This window comes from Dermochelys coriacea, chromosome 5 (genome assembly GCF_009764565.3).
Source record: "Dermochelys coriacea isolate rDerCor1 chromosome 5, rDerCor1.pri.v4, whole genome shotgun sequence".
NCBI classification, from domain to species: domain Eukaryota; kingdom Metazoa; phylum Chordata; order Testudines; family Dermochelyidae; genus Dermochelys; species Dermochelys coriacea.
Genome location: NC_050072.1, coordinates 72273959 through 72296699, shown reverse-complemented (window position 1 = coordinate 72296699; position 22741 = coordinate 72273959). Strand labels below are relative to the sequence as shown.

Sequence of the window (22741 nt, the reverse complement as noted above, 5' to 3'; positions counted from 1 at the left end):
CACCAGGTACACACCTGTGCTCGCGGCTCCATGAGTGAGCCACCAACTGGTATCCATGTGCCCTGGGGACCAGAATGGAGTACAGGTTGGTCCAGTGGGGTTCGTCCCTCTCCTCATGTGGCAGCAGGTCCCACCACTTTGGATCAGGGTGGGACACAAGGGCAAGGAAGTGTATTGGGTAACCTTAAGCAAAGGCAGCACTGCCAGCTCCACCTATAATGACGTAGGGATTTATTACCAAGATTTTCAAAACTGGGTGCGTGAAATTAGGCTAATAAATCCATATTTAGTTGAATACCAAGCAACTTCCAGTGACATTTGACTTCAGTGTTCATATATGGAATTAAAAATCTAAATGTAGGCATGTAGTTTTGAAAATCTTGATATATATTATAATAAATTATATTAAATTTACATATATGGTTGCTCGTAAACACAGAGACTCGGAGATATAAAAGGAGAGCATCCTACAGAGAGAGGGCATAGAACACAGGACTGGAAGGGACCTGTTGGGTCATCAAATCCAGTCCCCTGCTATCACAGGCAACCCCATCATATAATCCCATTCATAGATTTATCAAGATCCACCCTAAAACTAATTAGGTTGTTTTCCCCCATCACTCCTATTGCAACGCTGTTCCATAATCATAGAAATGTGGGACTGGATGGGACCTTGATAGATCATCTAGTCCAGTCCCTTGCACTGGGCGGAACTAAGTATTATCTAGACCAGCAATTCTCAAACTGGTCGCGACTCCTTTTGAATGGCGTCACCAGGGCTGGCTTAGACTTGCTGGGGCCCAGGGCCACAGCCAAAGCCTGAGGGCTTCAGCCCTGGGTGGCAGGGCTCAGATTGCAGAACCCCTACCTGGGGCTGAAGCCCTTGAACGTCAGCTTTGGCCCCCTGCCCAGAGTGGTGGGTCTCAGATGGGCTCAGGCTTCAGTCCCCACTCCTGGGGTTGTGAAGTAATTTCTGTTGGCAGAAGCGGTCATGATACAATGAAGTTTGAGAACCTCTGATCTAGACCAGTGGATGCCTAAAAAATTTTAAGGTATGAACTCCTTTGGAAATCCTAGACATAGTGTGGACCCTCAGTTGAAAACCACTGATCTAGACCAGTGTTTCTCAAACTTGGGATGCTGCTCGTTCAGGGAAAGCCCCTGGCGGGCCAGGCCGGTTTGTTTACCTGCCGCATCTGCAGGTTCAGCTGATCGTGGCTCCCGCTGGCTGCGGTTCGCTGCCGATCGGCCGAACCTGTGGACGCGGCAGGTAAACAAACCGGCCTGGCCCGCCAGGGGCTTTACCTGAACAAGCAGTGTCCTCCAAGTTTGGGAAACACTGATCTAGACTATTGCTTTCAGTGGTTTGTCTAATCTTTTCTTAATAACCTTCAATGACAGATTTCAGAGTAGCAGCCATGTTAGTCTGTATTCGCAAAAAGAAAAGGAGTACTTGTGGCACCTTAGAGACTAACAAATTTATTAGAGCATAAGCTTTCATGAGCTACAGCTCACTTCATCGGATGCATTTGGTGGAAAATACAGAGGGGAGATTGATATACACACACAGAGAACATGAAACAATGGGTTTATCATACAACCTCCCTAGGTAATTTGTGCCAGTTCTTAACTACCCTTATAGGTAGGAAGTATTTCCTAATGTCTAAACAAAATGTCTCTTGGGAATTTAAGCCCATTACTTCTTGTTCTGGTCTCAGTGCTTGAGAAGAACAATTTATCACCCTCTTCTTTATAACAACCTTTTATGTACTTGAAGACTGTTGACATGTCCCCCTCCAGTCTTCTTGTCTCCAGACTAAACAAACCCAGTTTTTAAAATCTTTCCCTGTATTTTCTAGCCCATTAATAATTTTTGTTGCTCTCCTCTGGACTTTCTCCAGTTAGTCCACATCTTTTCCTAAATGTGGTGCCCAGAACTTGACATAGGGCTCCAGTGGAGGCTTTATCAGTGCTGAGTAAAGTGGAAGAATTACTTCTGGGATCTTGCTTAGAACACTCCTGCTAATACCTGACTCCTCTGATGTAGAAGCTTTCTTATTTCCAGCCTAAATTTATTCATGACCAGTTAATACTCGTTTGTTCTTTTGCCAACATTGTCCTTTAGCTTAAATAGCTTTTTTCCCTCCCTGGTATTTTATACCCTCCCCCCCACCAAGGTATTTATAGAGAGCAATCATATCTCCCCTCAGCCTTCGGTTTGCTATGCCAAACAAGCCAAATTCATAAGATAGTCTGTCCGATTCCCCTGATCATTCTAGCGCCCTTCTCTCTGCACCTGTTCCAGTTTGAATTCATCTTTCTTGAACATGGGTGACCAGAATTATGCTTGGTTTTACTAGTGACTTGTATAATGGCATTAGTACTTCCCTATCTCTGCTGGAATTACCTTCCCTGATACATCCTAGGAACGCATTTGCTTTTTATTTTTTTTTTAACATCTGCATCATATTGGTGACTCATAGTTCTTTTATGATAGACTAATACACCCAGGACTTTACGCTCCTCTGTCATTTCCTGCTGATGAGCCCTGAACTTGTAGCATAAATTCTTATTATTAGTCTCTAAGTGGATGACCTTGCACTTTGTACTATTAAAATTTAATCTCATTTCTATTACTTCAGTCTTTTAGGTTAACCAAATCTTCTTCTATAATATTTTGATCCTCCTCTGTATTAATGATGCATTCCAACTTTGTGTCCTCAGTCAATTTCTGTTTCGGCAGTTAGCACACTCCTACTTTTTGTTTCATGGTTATTAATGCAAATATTAAATATTGGTTCCCAATCTGAGTTTAGAGCAACTCCACGAGTATCCTCCCTCTCTTCCTATGCATAATTTCATAGACCCTTCCAATCCTGAAAGGGCACTGGTTTGTGTGGGTCCTTGCGCCTACATAGTTCCTGTTGAAGTCAGGATTCCACATGAAAATAAGGACTTCAGGGTTGGAGCCATATGGAGTTCAATAAAAGGAATGGTCCATTTTAACTTATTCTCACCATGGATTTCTATTTATAATAAGTTTTGTAATTATTTCTCTGTAACACAGGTCTTTGTTGATAATACGTTGTTACTTGACATTTTAACCTTGAAATAAGCAGGTTTACTAATATTGTTTTACCAGCTGAAAGTTTGAACTGACTCATTAACTTTACTTCTATATCATTAAAGTATTTTTCATGTTAGTGACTTTATTTGTATGTATACATCTAGGCCTGGTCTACACTGGGGGGGGGGGGGGAGATTGATCTAAGATACGTCGACTTCAGCTACGCTATTCTTGTAGCTGAAGTTGCGTATCTTGGATCGACTTAGAATCACTTACTTTGTGTCCTCGCAGCGTAGGATCAACGGCCGCCACTCCCCTGTCAACTCCGCTTCCGCCTCCCGCTGTGGTGGAGTTCCGGAGTCGACAGCAGAGCGATCGGGGTTCAATTTATTGCGTCTACACTAAACACGATAAATCGATCCCCGATAGATCGATCACTACTCACCGATTTGGCGGGTAGTGTAGACGTGGCCTTAGAGATCCAGGGATTAGTTTACTTTGGCATAAGGTATCGGTTGTAAGCCTTTCTATTTATCTTTTTGCTCTGTATCAGGCTTCTATTGGAGCTTCACATCATGGATCTGCCTTCTTCTCTGCGCTCATTCTTTTAATTAGGTCTAATGGTGTGTGTGTGTGTGTGTGTGTGTGTGTGTGTGTGTGTGTGTGTGGAGGGGAAATGTCTCAAGTACTGTTTAACGAACCTTGAACTGCCCAAGAAGAAGGGAAGACTCTTAAGTGTTGATAAAAATAGTTAATTTTTATAAATAATAGTTAATCCTAGCCAATTTGGTGGTGTCTCCAATGAATCTGAACTGGGTATTTGATTTAGTATTTATATATATTTTTGAAAATACCTCAAAGAATAAATGTAAGCTTTTCAAGACATTTCCACACCTGAGGAACTTTTCCAGATTGAAGTATGAATAGAGGTTAAATATGAAATTGCAGAACTACTAACTGTGGTATGTAACCCACTGCTTAAGTCAGCCTCTGTATCAGATGATTGGAGGATAGCTAATGTAACGCCAATTTTTAAAAAAGGCTCCAGAAACAATCTTGGCAATTACAGACCAGTAAGCCTAACTTCAATACTAGAAAAATTGATAATTCCGTTCTTTACTATAGTTTTTATCAGATATATTAGAATTCTTTGGGGATGGCAACAAGCAAGTGGACAAGGGTGATCCAGCTGATGTAGCGTACTTGGACTTTCAGAAAGCCTTTGACAAGGTCCCCACATCAAAGGCTCTTATGCAAAGTAAGCAGTCATGAGATAAGAGGAAAGGTCCAACTTTATGTACAAACTTATGGGGTCTAAATTAGCCGTTACCAGTCAAGAAAGAGATCTTGGAGTCATTTTGGACAGTTCTCTGAAAACGTCTACTCAATGTGCAGTGGCTGTCAAAAAAGCTAACAGAATGTTAGGAACCATTAGGAAAGGGATGGATAAGACAGAAAATATCATAATGCCATTATATATATCCATGGTATGCCCACATCTTGAATAGCCTGTGCAATTCTGTTCACCCCATCTCAAAAAAAGAAATATTAGAATTGGAAGAGGTATAGAAAAGGGTAACAAAAATGAGTAAGGGTATGGAACAAATTCCATATGAGGAGAGATTATAGAGATTGGGAGTGTTCATTTTAGACAAAAAAAAAAAGATAAGACTAAGGAGGCTATGATAGAGGTCTGTAAAATCATGAGTGCTGTGGAGAAAAAGTGAATAAGGAAGTGTTATTTACTCCTTTTCATAAGACAAGAACCAGGGGTCACCGAATGAAATTAATAGGCAGCAGGTTTAAAACAAACAGAAGGAAGTTCTTCTTCACACAAAGCAGAGTCAGTGTTTGGAACTTGTTACCAGGGGATGTTGTGAAGGCCAAAAGGATAACTGGATTAAAAAAAGAATTAACTAGATAAGTTCATGAAGGATAGCTCAATCAACAGCTATTAGCCAAGATGGTCAGAGACACATCCTTATGCTCTGGATGTCCTTAAACCTTTGACTACCAGAACCTAGGACTGGACGACAGGGGATGGATTACTTGATAACTGCCCTGTTCTGTTCCTTCCCTCTAATGCATCTGGCACTGGCCATTGTTGAAGGACAGGATACTGAGCTAGATGAACCATTAATCTAACCCAGTATGGCCATTCTTATGTTCTTACCTATTGCTTCAAGCAATACCATTACTTCTGTACAGGCTGCAGGTTTACTATAAATGACAAGGACTGTTAGCAATACAGGATAATGATCATGACAACTGAGGGGTGTATTAATAAATGTTGTTTTACTACAGGAATGGATTTGAGATTGTACTACAGACTAACAAAATGAGCAGAGGTTCACAAGATTACAGCTCTGAATTCCAATTAATAATATTTAGTGCTTTCCACGTTTAGACCTCAAAGTGCTTAACAAAGAAAGGAAAGTATCATTATCCCATTTTACAGGTGGGGAAACAGAGTCACAGAAGGGTGAAGTGGCTTGGCCAAGATTACACAGTTGGTCAATGGCAGAGTCAGGAACAGAACCCCGACTCTCCAACTTCTATTCCCATGCCCCTATCCACTGGATCACACTCAATTTGAAAGTGTTGTAATGTTGTTTGTTCTCTTCTTGCATCTTCATTTTTAAAAAGAGTTCAGTCATGTGAAAATGAAAAGGTTGGCTGTCTAGCTTTAAGGACCACTATTTCATGTACAAACAGGCAAAATAACCAGGAGAAGGCATGGAATGGAACCAGCCTGATACATTTTGTTCACATTTTGATTTTGTTCTCATACGTTGTGCCTAGAGATGCAGTTCAGAGACTAAATATAGTGAGATTGTAAAGCAATGTATTCTTAATCCAATACAAGTTATTTAAAGAGCAAGCTTTGTGAATATGGCACATACATCTATGTATATAGCGCCATTCGTATATTAAACTGCTAAGATAGAGGCAGGATCTCTACTGTCACATAGAAGAACTCATTCTTCCTTCTTAGAATTAAACAGATGAATTACGACATGGGTGGTTAAAAACCTTGTACTATAAATAAGTTAGAAATTGGTTGTTAATCGAAAGGAAATAGCAAGTTTCCCAATACTGTGATTTTGGCTCGTCTCCACAAATGTAAACAGTAATTTAAGCCGGTTTTATGGTAGAGAACGTTTAGCAAATGGGCTAAGCCTGTTTGAAATAGTGTCACAAAACATTGTCATCAATGTTTTGATCATTTATGGAGATGTTGCCAAACATTACATATTAATAATACATGATTCTTCTGTTAAGAATTAGTCATTTTCCCTGTGTGCAGCTTTACTTATTGCAAATCTGGTTTTGCCATGGTACATTTAGTTGTTATTGCTGGTTTAGGAATCAGAGGCTATGACTATGTAGCTTCTTATAAAATGCTGATTTAGAGTGTACTTGGTAATACAGATTAGATTTCAGAAAGAGCTGGTATCTTGTAATACAAGATATCAAGAATTTCAGAAATTCTTCTGTATTTATTTTCCTTGGAAATGGAATGGAAGTTCTGCAGAAGAAAACAGGTTTATTTGTTCAGAATAACAAACTATTTTGAAACAGCCCAGTCCTGTTTTGCATTTCTGTCTTCCTTGTAATAAGGATTACTATCTTAGGAAAACATTAGCTACTTCTCTAAGCACAGGAATGTCAGTGTTATAATAAATAACCGGTTTAAGTCTATGAGGCTAACAAGAAGTACACTTTTAAAATATTCGGTGTGTGTGAAATTCATCCCTATGTACTAGGCTAGCCCTAGACAAGTGTTCACTTAAGCCCTATTTCAGCAGTTCTCAAACTATGGGTTGGAACCCCAAAGGGGGTTGCAAGACATTTTTAACGGGGTCGCCAGTGCTAGCGTTAGACTTGCTGGGGCCCGGGGCCAAAGCTGAAGCCTGAGCCCTGCCGCCCAGGGCCAAAGCTGAAGCTGTGGCGGGGCTCAGGTTTGAGGCGCCATGCAAGGGGCTGAAGCCCTTTGTCTTTGCCCCTCCCCGGCTTGGGTTTTGGCTTTGCCCCCCTCCCACAGGGTGGCAGGGCTCAGACTTCGGTCTCCCCTCCCGGGGTCATATATAATTATTATTGTCAATGAAGTTTGAGAATCCCTGCCCTATTTAATTAACATATACAGGATAATAGGCCAATACCAGAGCTGCAGTTATGAAAGTTGTGTACAGGACAGGTATTCTAATTCTTGCTTGACAGTTGTATATCCTGAGTACGCGCACATCAGACAACAGCTCTGTAATCAGATATAACCATCAAACCACTGATACTCTGGTCTGTGTACCACTGAAACCTTATGTGGGACTTGTGGTGCCTGGACCTTGTGTAGTCCTCTATACAGGAGTGAATTTTACCTTATGTTTACAAGTTACATTATCAACCAAATCCTGTTTTATTTACACAGAACTCCCTATGAAGGCACTTGGCTATTTTGTAAATTAAAACATGAGCAAATCTATTGCATATTTTCCTGTGCCATAATAACCACCCACTGAGAAGCAAATAAAATGAGGTCCAAATTTTTAAAGTAGCTCTCAGAACCTTTAAAAATCAGACCACTTATTTAGGTGCTTAGCTGTAGGCAACCAAATTCAATGATTTTAATGAAGATATATTCCAGGTCTCAGAAAATTATGCATTTGCTGAAAGCAATGACACTTTTTGGAAAGTTTTGACTATGTGATTTAAATTAATATCCCGCAGCCGTCAGTTAGCTGTGATACCAACTCTTTTAATTTTTTCTGGGGTTATTTTCAGTCATCTTGTAGAGGTTAACATTATTTTTCTAACTAAACTTGAATTTTAGGCAATACAAATATCACAGATTTGACATTTTCAAAATACTACAGAATATTAAAAGTTTTGGTTAGTTTTTTTGTTGGCATAAATTAGCATAGCTCCATTGACTTCACTGGACTGTTTATAAAAGATCTATCTTTCTTGAGGCAAATGCATAATGGATGTGTATGGAAGTTGGGAATAAAACTGCGTACAGAGCCCTCATTTGTTGAAATAAGCCTGATAAAGAAACTTGGTTTTAAAACTCAAATTAGTATTAGTGTGGTATATGGAAATGGAAAGCAGGGACTCCGTTGTTGATAGTGAATTTTGCTATATGCTATATTTCTCAACCCTAGAAAATCCAAAATATCATTTTTGTGATAAGAAATTCACTTAGTTATGAAAGTATGCTTTTAAAAAACGTCCTATAAATTCTGTTAACACTAAACCACAAAGATTTTCCACCTGTGATAATTCTGGAAAGTGTAATTTCTGTCTCAGAGCTACAGAATTGTAATTTTATGTCAGTGCTCAACATGAAAATTAGTCTGCTTGTTGTTTCCTGTACCCTATCTGGTGTAGTATTAAAAGGCCTGTTCTGGATAGAGAAATCCTTTAGAAATTCATAATAATAATATTTTGTAAATAATTGATTAACAAAAAAGAAAACCCAAGTTAAAGGGACCTCAACGTGAAATTTACTTTTGATCCAGTTAACAACAACTACAACAAAACTAGCTTAAAAGTACTGCACCTGTCTGTCTCTAAGTCGTTCTTGGAATCTTTGTGGCTTTACTTCCCTTCTCCCCTCCCAGTCCCAAAACAACAAACATATGAAAAGTATCAATTGCCTGTTGCTGTGTGAAAGACCCACACAAACAATGGGGAAAATGACCATACACAAAATGTTGTCAAATATGCAATGTAAATAAATTGAAGAAAAAATCTCCCTCTATTTTTCCAATCTCACTTAAATAGTACTTCTATTTATAACAATAGTAGAGAAAATATTTAAAGACCAAAGTTTAAATTGATCTATTTTAATACAACATGGTAAGAAAAAAATCTGTTTTGTTGGGAAGTTTTACAACATTGATTTAAAATAATAGTGAGAAATCAGAGTTCATAGAATACAAGTAGTTGGATATGTAATCAGCCCTTTCCACATTTTTGTCATCCAATTAGGAAGGAGTAAAAGGAACAAAGGACTTAACAAACCTTGCCATAAATTAACCACTCTTGAAAATTACTGTCACATATTTGAAATAGATTACTAATTTTTCAGTGTCTTTACAGATGAGACAAGCAATTTTGAATCCTCCAAGGAATAACCATGTAATGAATGAATACTTTGAGACTTTCTTTTTCCCTAGATGCACTTAACTAAATTAATGAAACCAGTCTGTCAGCAAGACAAAAACCCATTAACTTTTAAATGAAGTTACCTCTTAATCAACCTGAGGTTCGAGTAACAATATTGTCAGCTGTTTGGTGGTTTTAATGAGCAGTGATTTCCTAGTACAGTCAGGAAAACTATAAACAGAGATAGTATTTTTATTAAGTCTTTATCTTTTGGATTTCTGTAGTTTTGAGATTTAAAAAGTCACATATATTTGACTGAGTAAAAACAAAATTTAAATACATTTAAAATACCAAGATGTGACATCTAATCATAAACCTTATTTCGTTTAGTCTATTAAAATTGCTAACTCTAATAAAACTACTAACTGGTGAATTAACAGCAATTATGAAAGGCAGTTGCATGAAGTTAGAGGAAAATCTTCAGCTCTTAAAGGGACCATATCATTCAGGAAATACCTGAGTGGGAGAATTTAATGAAAATGATGAAAACTACAACTCACATCACTTTGTGAAATTTCTATTGCCAGGACAATATTAGACTTGTATCAGAAATAAAAATGAGGTAGTAATCACTAACAGCTGCTAGGAAGATGAGAAGCTACCAGTAACTTTATTTTCCCGGTCCCATTCTCAAATATTTTATTTGAGTCCTTTTTTTCCCCTTAAGGGTGTTGTCTTCATTTTCTTCTCTCCCTTTTTTTAATGGTAAGACATATTATTAGCTACATTCAAGAACAATATCTTCCAAAGTGAGTAATCATGCACCAACATCTGGTCACGGTCTGGCAGACTATGTTTACCAGTGCATGTTTCAAATATTTGCATATGATTTTCCCTTTTGGACCAGAGACAAAGGCTTAATACTGATGGCGTATTTTGTACTTCATCCAGTATACAATTCATTTAATAGTTTAAGGCAAGGCAGCAGCCTAAATATAGTCTACTTGTACTTATGTTCCTGCTGCTGCCTTCACATCCTGTCTTTTTGGTGGGGCTGAACCCTCTGGGCTTTGGAGTCCAAAAGTCACACTTTAGACCCATGTTTCTCAACCTTTTTGATCTCAGGGACTGGTGCCTGTCCATGGACCAGTTGTTGAGAAACACTGCTCTAGATCATTCCACATTGTCGCATAGAAGTGGATAACTCACAGTAGTATCCAAAAGACAGAGCTACTAATGCAGAAGATTACTAAATGCTATTGGTTTTTATTGCAGTATTGAAGGAGAGTCTACATAATTTTCTGAAGTGTGGAGCATATTCCTATACCTGGTCAGGAGGGTGATATTACTCCACTTTTCAAAACAAATTTTGAATTTTGGCAGAATGTTGGATAATACTTGGTCACTCATCTTTTTAAAAAAAAAAATTCTGTTGACTGTCAACCAGGCATTGTTTTAACTTCTGCTCCAGCTAGACTTAAGTTTACTGTGCTCAAATGGTGCTTTGGAGGGAGAATACTTCCTTCCTGTTTGTAAGACAGGAAGAGCGAGTACAGCACAGCTTGGCATGGGCAGAGACCAATGGTAACAGTGGTCACAATAACAAGTGGATTTAAAATCAGTAATCAAAAAGGAGAAAAGGAAAAGAGAAATGGTAGAGTTGGATGTGTGGGGGTAAAAGGAACTGAATACAGAAGACAGAATAGAGAGGAAAAGTTGGGCTATGGTGACAGGGTGGAATAGAAAATTCCTCTTGTTAAATGTGAACATTGATAGTTCTTTTTTAGGAATGGCAACTAAAATCTCGATGAAAGCTGGGTTTTTTTGAATTAGTAATACATTTTGTCATGGAAAAGAAGTGGCAAAATTTGACATGCCTGTCTGTTTTTTGAAGAGAAGTCTGGTTATGTTTAATGCATAATGACTCCTATTATCTTTTCCTTCCTTTCTTCTGATCCTTGTGAAATCGTAGTCTTTATCTCTTACTGCGTACTGAAGAATGTGTATATGTGTGCATGCACATATGGCAAGTAATCCATCCTGTGAGATGTTGATAATGTTGAGAGGAATTTTAAAACACTTGTTTAGCTAAATACTATTCCAAGATCGTGACATGTTGAATTTGATACCGTTGTTTTTAGTGTAATACAGAGAAAAGGCAGGAAGAGTGTTTTTAGCTGAAGGTGATGAGCGACTCTTTGTTTATAAGCCAGAAACAAGAAAGTAATCTGTCTTCCTGTTTATGAAGTTTCAGATGGGTGGGTAAAATCAGCAGGAGGCTTGTGGCTGGGTTGTACAGTTTGATAACGAATGTCCCAGTACTCTACTATCCTCAGAGTATACCTGGAAAATAAGAACCAAAAGATCTCAAGGAGAAATTCTTTTGCTGCATGAATCTCTTAGGAATGGCAAAGGGAGGGTCTTTTATATCTCTGCATGCAATAGAGGCATTTGGAGGTCAGAAATCTGTAGCATCTGTGAGTAACTTGTAATAAACTTCAATGCGACTACTCATGTGCTTAAACATGTCTTATGTGCTTCACTGATTTGGGTCCAGCATGCTTAGCATCTGGCAGGATTAAGCCAAAAGGGAGTCTGTCAAGTTAAAAATCCATTGAGCTAGGTTCTGATCTCACTTATTCCAATTTACGTTACTGTAACTATTGATTTCAATGCAGTTACTGCTCATTTATATTGGTCTAAATGTGTATGTGTACTCTGCATTGTAAACCTGGGTCTGTGAGACCCATGCTTGTGGGCTTTCTTGAGTATCCACATGGTATGATAAATCTGGGTTTACAATTGCTGGACCTAGGTGTCTCAACCGTGGTAACGTGTCCCTATTGCACTAGGCAGGTCTTGGGACTTGGATCTGCAGCTTGAGCTGCATCCGCACTGCAAAATGACAGAGCTCGGACCCGAGTCTCACTGGGAATGGTCTCAGACCCAACCCTTCAGATGGGTCCTAGGACGTGGATCCTGAGTGCTTCCTGACCCAAGTCAGACAGATTTGTGTGGAGGGTAGGGGATGTGTGCTCAAACCCGTGACTGAGACCAGATTTACAATGCAGTGTAGACATACCCAAAGAGATCAGAATCAGGTACATATATTGTAAACAAAATCATTTCCCTATCTGTGCTATCATCACCTTGTTACAGACTATTAGAACTGAAAGAATATTAAAGATCCCATTTACTTTTTGCTATTGATGCTGTTTACTTTTTGCATTGCTCTCATTTTAGACAATGAAAATTATCAGTTTCCTACTCGGTTAGTCAGGTTAATTCACAATCTCAGCACTGCATTGTGAAGCATTTCAACAGAAGTTGTTTTTAATGAACTTTGTATTTCCTATTGTGTTTTTCACAGAAAATACAATTTCTACAAAATCAGGTTTACTGACTTTATTTATTTCTATCGGGAAAACAAACAAAATATTTTGTTTTCGGTTGGGTTAACCTTAGCTTAAACATTTTGGTTTGTCGTAATGAATTGCAATATTGCGTTTTGCATCAGTTTGACATAGGCTGACATCAATAGGAGATGTAAGGTGCTCAGCACTTTTGAAAATCAGGTCACTTATTTAGGACCTTTAAATGTGGATTTAGGAGCCTCACATTAGGCACCCATTTTTGAAAATCTTATTCATAAGATAGATCTTAGAACAGGTATACATTGCTTAGTTCAGGAGTGGCCAACCTGAGCCTGAGGAAAAAGCCAGAATTTACCAATGTACATTGCTAAAGAGCCACAGTAATACGTCAGCAGCTCCCCATCAGCTCCCCCACCCTGCTCCCAGCGCCTCCCACCCACTGACAGCCCTGCTGATCCCGATCACCTCCCGCACCTCCCGATCAGCTGTTTCTTGGTGTGCACGAAGCTCTGAGGGCGAGGCGTGAGGGCATAGCAGGCTCAGGGGAGGGGGTGGGAAGGGGTGGAGTGGGGGCAGGGCCTGTGGCAGAGCCGGGGTTGAGCAGTGAGCACCCCCTGGCACAGTGGAAAGTTGGCGCCTGTAGCTCTAGCCGCAGAGTCAGTGCCTATACAAGGAGCCTCAAGTGGCTCCGGAGCTATAGGTTGGCCACCCTGGCTTAGTTTGTAAGCTCTTCAGTATACTTGCCTATTTGTACAACATCTAGCATCTTTTGGGTGCTACTCTAATAATGATTAATAATAATAATAATGAAGCTCTGGAATGGTGGTCATGTCCAAACACGTCATGGTGGGTGCTACTGTCCCTTCCATCTCCACAAAAAGATTAAAATATCAGTAAATGGAGGCATGGAAGGAGGGGTATGCTGCATCCATCATGTCATTTCTAAGATCACTGTCCCACCCACCGTAACCCCTCCACAGGGCTTGGGGGAGTTTGGGCTCCTATGGAAGAAAGGGCAGACCAGAATCAATGAGTTGGAGTACATCAGTTCTCTCCAATAATGTCCCTTCTCCCCATCCCAAGAGGACTTTGGGGTAGTGTAATGCTAAAAAGGTCAGCATAAAACTACTACTTCTGTGGTGTGGGTCTTGGGGCAGCAGTTGGCAAAAAGCCAAAAGGGACTGGACAGTGGGATTCAGGTTTTCCCAGACATTACCTCTTTTTTGAGCCTTTGTCCTCTCTCCTCGTGAATTTTTCAAATAACAGGAAATGTCCTAGATTTTTGTAGAGCAGATGCTGTAGCTCAGAAAAAGCCCTGATTGGTCCACTTCCCGACTGGTCCCTCCCCTGCATCCACAGCTGATTAGTCCATTCCCCTGCAGCTGCTGGATCCCACCCACACAGGCCTTGACTCTCAGCCCTGGGGGAGGGGGTCCTACAGGAAGGTTCTGACTGATGGCTGTTGCTGTGCCCTGCCACTGTGACAAAGGGAGTCACACTGCCCCCACCTCCAGTGGGTGCACCCCCAACTGTACCCCCCCTCAAGCTCTCTTCCCCAACAATTACCCCTCCCAGCAGTGTCTGCTTTTTGGGAACCTGAAATATGGTAACCGTAACAAGACCCAGTGCAGAGGCACAGTTAGCTATGTTCTTATGCAGGTGTTCCCAGGAGCCGAACACCCTACCTCTTGGGTGAATTCAATAAAGAGAGACATTTCCCTCTTCCCATTTCAAAAGAAGAGTGAAGAAGCACTCACAGTGTCTAGTCCCTTAGCTACTCGTTTATATTACTGTGTTAAGATTTTGCCCGGTGAGTAATGGTCAAGCAAGAACAAGATAGCTGGAGAGCTGTTGGAAAACTTTTCTAATGTAGTAAGTGTTAACTGGCTAATAAGATGACTCAATAAACTAAAGTGCCTCAAAATGTAAGTCTGTTTTATAAGTAGATTTGAATGTGTTATAGCTGAACAGATCTTACTGGGGAGTTTCTGAATGTATAAGTATCCTTTTATCTAAAATCTCTGTCCAGCAAACTATTGAAGAACTTGTGATGAGATTACCTTTGAAGAAATGGATGGAGCCTTTTGCACTGTGGAAAAAGCAGTTGGATGTGACAGCGTCATGGCAAAAGAGATATTGACATATGGCATATTGATCAAAGAGCAAATCTGTGAAATCAGGCCCACAATAGACTTGAAGATCAATCCTAGTGAGTAACAAATCTGTTTATGCCTGTTTTAAAGTCAAATGGGCTCATATGTACTTTGAGGTTAAACAAAATACCTGAGTTCTGTTTGAACACATTTACAATCTTGAGTCTCCACCTCTCACCCATCTCTTGCATCTTCTAAGAAATTATGTGTTTGAGGAAAGAGATTTTGTTACATTATAAAGTAGTACTACAATTCTGAATGATTTTTGACAGCAGTCAGTGTTTTCCCCTTACATGACATACTCCCTCATACATTAATTCTACTTTAAATATAAATCATCGTAATACACGGAAGAAATAGAGGCTCTAACAGAGATCATGGTCCATTATGCTAGAGCCTGTACCAACACAGTAGAAGTCAGTCCATACCTTGCATAATCTACACTCCTAAATAAACAAGAGAAAGTGTGTGAGAGAGGAAGTATGATTATCCCCATTTTGCAGATTGGGAACTGAGGGACAGAGAGGTTAAAGAACTTGCCAAAGGTTACACAGGAAGTGAGTGTCAGATCCAGGAATTGGACCCAGATTTTCTGAGTGCCATTCCAATACCTTAACCAGAGGACCATTCTTACTATCTTTCAGCCTCCCCACCCACTTCTGAAGATCCCCTCCTATACATTTCCTGATTTTCTGCTGGGCCCCAGCCTTGCTGAACTCGGATATGTCCTGGAATATGTAATGTTGAAAAGAACAGCCCCAGGCATAGGTAACTTCAAGGGCCGAGCCTAATGATAGGAATCAGGAGTGGGTGTTGTGGGTTGAGAGGGTGGAAGCCAAGGCCTGTTGGAGTGTCACAAGGTTAGAGCGTGTGTGTGTGCATGCGCGTGTGTGTGCGTGCACGTGCATGGCAGGAGGCTCAAAAAGTTTCAGATAACCCTCTGACCTTTTGAATATATATCCAAAGGTGTATCCAATCCACTGGAGGTTAACCCATTGTTTTATCATATCCCCAGATACAAATATTTTGTGGATCAGAACTCATTGACCTTTGGGAAGTATTTCAATTCATCTTCCTCAACAGACTGAGTCAGCAGATGAAAAGTTGTTCAAGTCTCCTGTTGCTGCTTTGGTCTCTCCTCTCATCGCTCCTTTCATCCTATCTTGTTTGGGAAGAGGTGTGTGTACATACCTATGTGCTCAGTCTATATTGATGCACACTCTCCACGCTATGCCTGATCCATTGTCTGTTGTTGACCCTGAACTAAGAGCATTTGTTTTCAGCACACTTTGTCTCTATGGTAATATGAGAGGAAGTACAGTAGAGACATGTGCTGGACAGGAAAGGTCTTGTTGGGCTGAATTCTCATGGGTCTAATAAGCACTGGCCAGTGCTTGCATGGGAGAGCACAAAGGGAAAATCTAGGGGCTGCTGAGTATGGTGTTGGCGATTCAGTAGCTGGCACTTTCTTCCCTTTAGGTCACAGTTTCAGAATGTTGGTAGGGGTATTGAATGTAATGTAAAACTGAGCACCCGACCAGTTGTGGTTATTAAAGGTTCTTGCTACTTTCATAAGAGCAGGAACTTTAACCCCAGTGTCCTAGTTAGTTTATCTACAATGTCAGTCATCTATAATCTTTATTTTTGTTCTGCACTGTTACCTGGTACTGTGTACTGTTTAATAGCTGCCGTGTTCCGCCCAGAGGCTGGGTGAAGTAATTCTTATATATGTCATTGAAGTCTTTGGGAAATTTAGTTTTGGTTGCAACCAATAGATTTTTGGAGGATTTCTATATATGCACAGCCACCATTCTGTAGTAATCGCTCTGAAGAGAGTGGAATTCCTTGATTACTCTTCTGTATTTGTCTTTCCAACGTAGCGTGTCTTTAGGGAACACCTAAATAGGCTATTTATCTTCTTTATTTAACAAACAGCACTCTGAGTAAAAAACCAAAAAAGCATAACAAAGGAACAGGCAACATATATATATAGGAAATACCAAAATGAATCAAATAAGCCAAATACACGGACTTTACTGTAACTCTAATTACACATGACAGAACTGTCTTTTCCAGAATCCATTACTTACATGTAGATGCATGTGCTTTTGGAAATGTGAACTTTCCTGGAATTATTCAGTCCTCAGCCTTTCTCCAAGCTGTTTTTTCTTCCTGCTGAATTCTGGTGAGGTATCTGATGCAAAAGATCACAAATTACCTTCTTTAGATATTGCTCTCTGACTTGAAGGCTACAGTAAACATAGCTTGTATACAATCAATTTCAAGCTGTTTCCTTCCCTCCTACTAGTTTAACTGGTAGCCAGTCTACTCACTGACCTCCTTTTAGAGCTTCCACTCCTAAAAGCATAGAAGACAACATCTCAGTGTGGCTCACTTGTGTGATTTTTTTTTATTGAGAGTCACAAGATTTTTGGTGTTTTCTAAAGCCTCAGCTGCAGGAATCATGTGATTATGTGATAACCTTAGCTTTCATTTAAAAAAAAGTAAACTTGTAGCCCTCAGGGTTGTGGAGAAAAGCTTGTAAATGTGAATCCCAAAGACTCAAACACTAAAAGGCTAATGCATTTATTATTTTTAAAAAAATCTTGTGATTTGGTAGCCTGTCTCATGATTTTTGACTACTTGGAGCTGGAAGTACTGCATTTTGGAGATGTATAATGGTGGTTCTTGATATCACTTCTACAATATTTTAAGGCTACAGAGTCTGAGCTTTACCACAGTGTATGCTGTATTTAGAGCATACAGTGATGAATAATAGCATTATGTGTAGATGTACAGACTGAAAAAAGAGAAGGGAGAGCTGACAGGAAAGGAAGAAGAGAAAGATAACCCTCTAAGTTATCAACATTTCAAATTAGTAACCTGCTGATGTGCTTGGGAAGTGGTAGCACCACCTATAGTTAAGGTTGCCTGATGTTTTCCATTATAGGACACCATTTTTAGTTGGTTATAACTTGGCGAAACACCAAAAGCATGACACTTGTATAAAATTGTGAGAACTGACAACACTGCGGAAGTCTTGTTCTACCTATAACAAGAGCCTTGGGTAGAGGCTTGCTCTAGTTATGAGAGACTTAGTTAAATCTGGAAGTTTAACCTACTCAGGAGATTTTGTAGCCTAGGAGAAGGTTGGTTTTAGAAAGAGAACTATAACTGAAAAGATTTTGTTTAGCCTGGACAAAGCGTGTTCTGTTTTGTTTTTGTATGTTTGTTTTGTGTTGCTTTAGCTGGGAATTATATTCGTCATGTTGTATGGGAATCTTTGTAACCTATATGATTTCATTTCCTATGACACCTAAAATTTAAAAAAGTATATTTCCACCTATATCTTAATGATCCTGAGTCTTTTTTTCTGCCTCCCCTTCATGGTATCTGAGTGTATAACCCACAGTTCACAAGCATTAGAATGCTGTGACAATTTTAAACTCAGTAGCATTTTATAAATGTAACAATTAGCTTTGTGATTGTCAAATCCTCCTTTTCAAAATAGATTTTAATTAGTTCCTATGTAAAGTATTATAGCTTAGAGGCAGACATTTCTTTGTATCAGCAACAGCAGCTGTTCCTTAAAACTTTAATTCACCTTCACTTACATTTAGTTATTTGATTTGATTTCTCTTTTTTTAAATCACAGACACTATTCAATATCTAATCCTTGATCTTTTGTTTCTATTATTGGATAAAAACCAATGCCGAGTTGCTTCATGCTATTAATTTATGGGGCTGATTCTGATTTAGATTAAAGCAGTGGTCCCCAAACTGTTTCTGTCACCCGCACCCCCTTCCCAGTAATGGAATCTGCCTGGGGTCCCCTGGGGGCTGAGGCCAGGAGCAGGGTTGTGGGTAAGGCTGGGATTGGGGCCGTGGTTGGGGCTGGGATCTGGGGGCCAAGGCCAGAAACGGAGCTGTGGTTGCGGCTGGGAGCCGTGGTTAGAGCCGGGGGCCGAGGCCAGGAGTGGAGTTGAGGGCTGGAGCTGTAGGTGGAGCTGGGGGCAGAGCATAGATGAGTGGTACTCCTTCCCCATTCCCCCAAGGGGGCTGCCCCCCCCAGCCAAATGTTCCTCCGCGCCTCCCAGTTTAGGGACCACTGCACTGAAGCCATCTTCTGGCACTGTAAAAGGGCCTTAAATTGGGTGTAAACTATATTTGTCCATTCTCATTCACTTTGTAACTGAGAATTCGGGCCCTGCGCTGGATTTTTAGTTTAGTCACTTAGGTGTTTTTGAGACTCCCACTTGGCAACTAACTAGTTAGGCACATAAATTCCTTTGAAAGTTTGGACCCACGTCTTTTGGGCCTGATTCTGATCTTGCTTACAATGATGTTAAACCAGTGTAACTCTCATTGCCTTTAGTGGGCAGGAAGAGAATCAGGTGCTTTGCATCCTTCCCTTTTCATCTTTTTTGTTTTCAAGTTTACTTTTCCTGTTATAATTCATTGTGAACCAGATGATTTAAGAACCTTTATACTGTTATAAAGGTGTGCACACTAGAGGTAGTGACAGAATAACTGTTTTGGTTTTAAAAAAGAAGTCACACCCCTAACCAAAATAGTAATACTAGTACAAAAACTGCATGTATATCAGGACTTAGGTGCCTTTTTGTATATTCTTATAGGAAAATACATTATCTATGACTAATCATTTATAAGAAAAAAGTCTAGTGCATAAAAATTGTATATGTGATCAAAATAATGGACATAATCTGCTATTCTTCCTTTCTTTCTTTTATCCCCCTCCCTCGTTTGTTGGTTTATTCACTTTTGTACTGTGTAGATCCTAGCTTTTGAATTCTCTTGGACAGGGTCTATCTTTATGTTGTCTGTTTGCACTGTGACCTAATTCCTGATGTGTGTTCTTAGGCACTAGCACAATAGAAACAATAATTATTATAAGTGTAATGTACATTCTGGATTTGTATGACAATATTTGCTCTACTGTTTCATTCTGTATAGGAGGAAATTGCTGTGTATTTTTAAAATAATCCAAATGCCTTATTGTGGCTGAGGGAGTACAAATCAGTGAAATCGAAGGTATTGTTCAATGACTGTTCAGAACCCTCTTGCTGATAAATATGGCTCTAGTGCTCATGACAGGTAGAATTCAAGACTTCCTTTGTTTACACTTGAAAGAAAATCATGACAGCAAGTGTTGATTAAACATTCTGTCTGAGGGTTGGACAGAAGAGTTGAGGAGAATACGTTTTCCCTGTATTGTGAATCCTTTGCAAGCCTGTACCAAACACACACAGCCTGTCAGACAGATCAGGTTTCCTATTTCTGGTAACCATTCATAATGATCTAAGCTGACTCCAAACTGTGTTTGGGTGCATGTTGAACTTCACATTATATACCTGCTGTTTACAGACACTTTGCTGGCTCCTATTATTTTAGTGGTTCAGTACATTTTTGCTTAATCTTCTGTACATGCAGTACCCAACCTTCTCAGCAAATTCAGTTACAACACTTTGCTACCATTTGACTGGATTTGCTTATCCTACATTCCTTCTGTGAGAAAGAAAAGGGTTATGAACCAGAGCAATCTTGAGAAATTTAATAGGCTGCAGTCTGTTAGATGTCTGTCTTTTTATTGGTAACAATACTGAGTCTACTCTGTTCTATATACTGAAAGTTGTGCAGGAAGAAATATATATTAAGACAAGGGGAAAAGCCACTATTGGCATAAGCAAGAGCAATTCCACTAAAATCATTGGATTTGCATCCACTTACTTTAGCAGTGAATTAGATCCAAAATGTATAATTACTCTAATTTGGGTATTGAGAAGGATTGGGAAGTGGGCATACTTAGGACAGACTCTGGAGATAATGAGAGAGTGGAAGAATGGCATCCTTTTGAATGCTTTTATAGCTTCTTAATACACCAGTGCAGTAAAGTTTTAACTTGGCTGTTTTGGAATGTTAGTGACAGAATGCATAGGATAGAACGTAAATAAAACACAATAATGTTTAAATATATTTATTTATTTAATTTTGTAATTTATGAAAATGCCATTATTGCTTATCAAAGGTCCCAGATTGAGAGCCTCTGAATATGAAGCCTCTTTGTCCACACTACAGCTACATAATGGGCAGCAGCAAAGGAGATTCCTTACACTGCTAAGGAGATGCCTTATCCTGCCCTATCAGTGTGCTTCAACTCTGACCTAGATACCATCCACAAACAGAAAAAATGAAAGGGGAATACAAAATGCCGTTGGCTCAGCCTGTGACAGTCTAATCTGTATTGAACTCCTCTATAATGAAAAGCACATTATTGTCTGGTTTACCTTCAGTAAACAAGACTTGTTTAAATTCCTTAATCAGCCTTTCTCTTGACAAAGGGGGGAAAAGGTGGGAGGGAGGAGGGGGAAGAGAGACAAATCATCCTTTGCCTCCCTGCACGACTTGTGTGTGTTCCAGGAACATTTGTATACTAGGTTAAAATATAGAGCTGGTGGAAATTTTTTTGCATAAAATTTTTTTTGGTGAAAAATGGGCATGTTGGTAGAAAACGTTTATTCATGGTGAAATTTTCATTTTTTCTGTTGGAAAAACATTTGTTCTTTCATCGATTCAGAAAATGTCTGAACATTGTTTAAAAAAACCAAACAAATCTGCATTTTTGAAAAAAAAAAAAATTACTTGCCCTTTTCCAGCCATCTCTATTGAAAAGAGAAACTATTAAAGATTGTTTTGGGATAGTTCCCACACTGTCCTTCATGCTGGAGTCTGTAATCTTCTTTATCCTTTCAGGTAATTACTACAGAAAAGGTCCCCCTGCCCTAAAAGAGAGGAGTGGATTCTTGAAACCCTGTTTCCTTTTCAGTTGATGGCAAGGAGAGATGAAGCTCAGATTATGGGTTTGTGAGAGACTAACATCTGAAGGGAATAGACAGACAGGGCAAGAAAAGGTGAATATTTTCTTAACAGTATTGTAATATATCACACCTTCCTCTCCATTTGAGAGATCTTACGGGCACTGCTGTTCGAAGCCAGTCAATAAAGATGATGTTAAAAACACTATAATCTGTGAGGTCTTTTTTGTAAGAGAAGGGAAGAGTATTCAGTGATCCAGAATAAGGGTAATATCTTTAAGAAAGGCTGAATGCTTTTGTTTCCAAACCTGTGCCTTCAAACACAGATGAAAAGACATGCTGTGCTCCTTATGAAGAAGGCTTTTGTTGAAAAGAAAATTGAAGCAAGTGTTCTGTATTCAGCCAAGCAAAAGAGTTATACATGAAAAGAAAATTTACATATTTTCAACAGTCAGTCTGCTGCTGGACCTTTGGAGTGAAAGAAGGAATAGATAATGTCTTAAATTTATGACACTACTTCAAAACAGAGGCAGAATATGGAACCTTCTGAACTTTTTGTGCTTTATCCTCTCTTAGAAATATTATTTATTAATAATTTTTAAATTAAATCCCCAAAGTAACAACACCAGTTACAGCCAAAGGTGAGGGGGCAAGTCAGGTTATTCTAACCCATCCATTTTTATTAATTTAACTGAAAAGGAGATGTCTTACATAATCATATGACTCCACAAGCTTTTAAAAAAAAAACAAAAACCTCCCAGCACTCCCAGCTACTTTGAGACACCATGACTTCCTGAGGAAACTACAATCCATTGGGTGATCTTCCTGAAAACACCATCCTAGCCACTATGGATGTAGAAGCCCTCTACACCAACATTCCACACAAAGATGGACTACAAGTGGTCAGGAACAGTATCCCTGATAATGTCACCCTGGTGGCTGAACTTTGACTTTGTCCTCACCCACAACTATTTAAGATTTGGGGACAATTTATACCTTCAAGTCAGCGGGACTGCTATGGGTACCCGCATGGCCCCACAGTATGCCAACATATTTATGACTGACTTAGAACAGTGCTTCCTCAGCTCTTGTCCCCTAGCTCCCCTACTCTATTTGTGCTACATTGATGACATCTTCATCATCTGGACCCATGGGAAGGAGGCCCTTGAGGAATTCCACCATGATTTCAACAATTTCCACCCCACCATC

The 22741-nt window shown here is 39.6% G+C and overlaps 1 protein-coding gene across 3 annotated transcripts in view; it reads left to right on the top strand.

Annotated features, from left to right (window-relative positions):
* EPB41L4A (erythrocyte membrane protein band 4.1 like 4A) overlaps window positions 1-22741 on the top strand; it is a 222784-nt gene that overhangs the window by 3861 nt on the left and 196182 nt on the right. Inside the window, exons 1-3 of one of the 3 annotated variants that reach the window (XM_038402801.2) lie at window positions 14580-14755; window positions 15344-15467; window positions 15715-15876. The exons of the other annotated variants lie outside the window; for them this stretch is intronic. Coding sequence (XP_038258729.1) covers window positions 15796-15876 — 81 coding nt within the window. The 5' untranslated portion in view covers window positions 14580-14755; window positions 15344-15467; window positions 15715-15795. Of the gene's footprint in view, window positions 1-14579; window positions 14756-15343; window positions 15468-15714; window positions 15877-22741 lie in introns of those variants that run through there. 3 annotated transcript variants of the gene reach the window in all.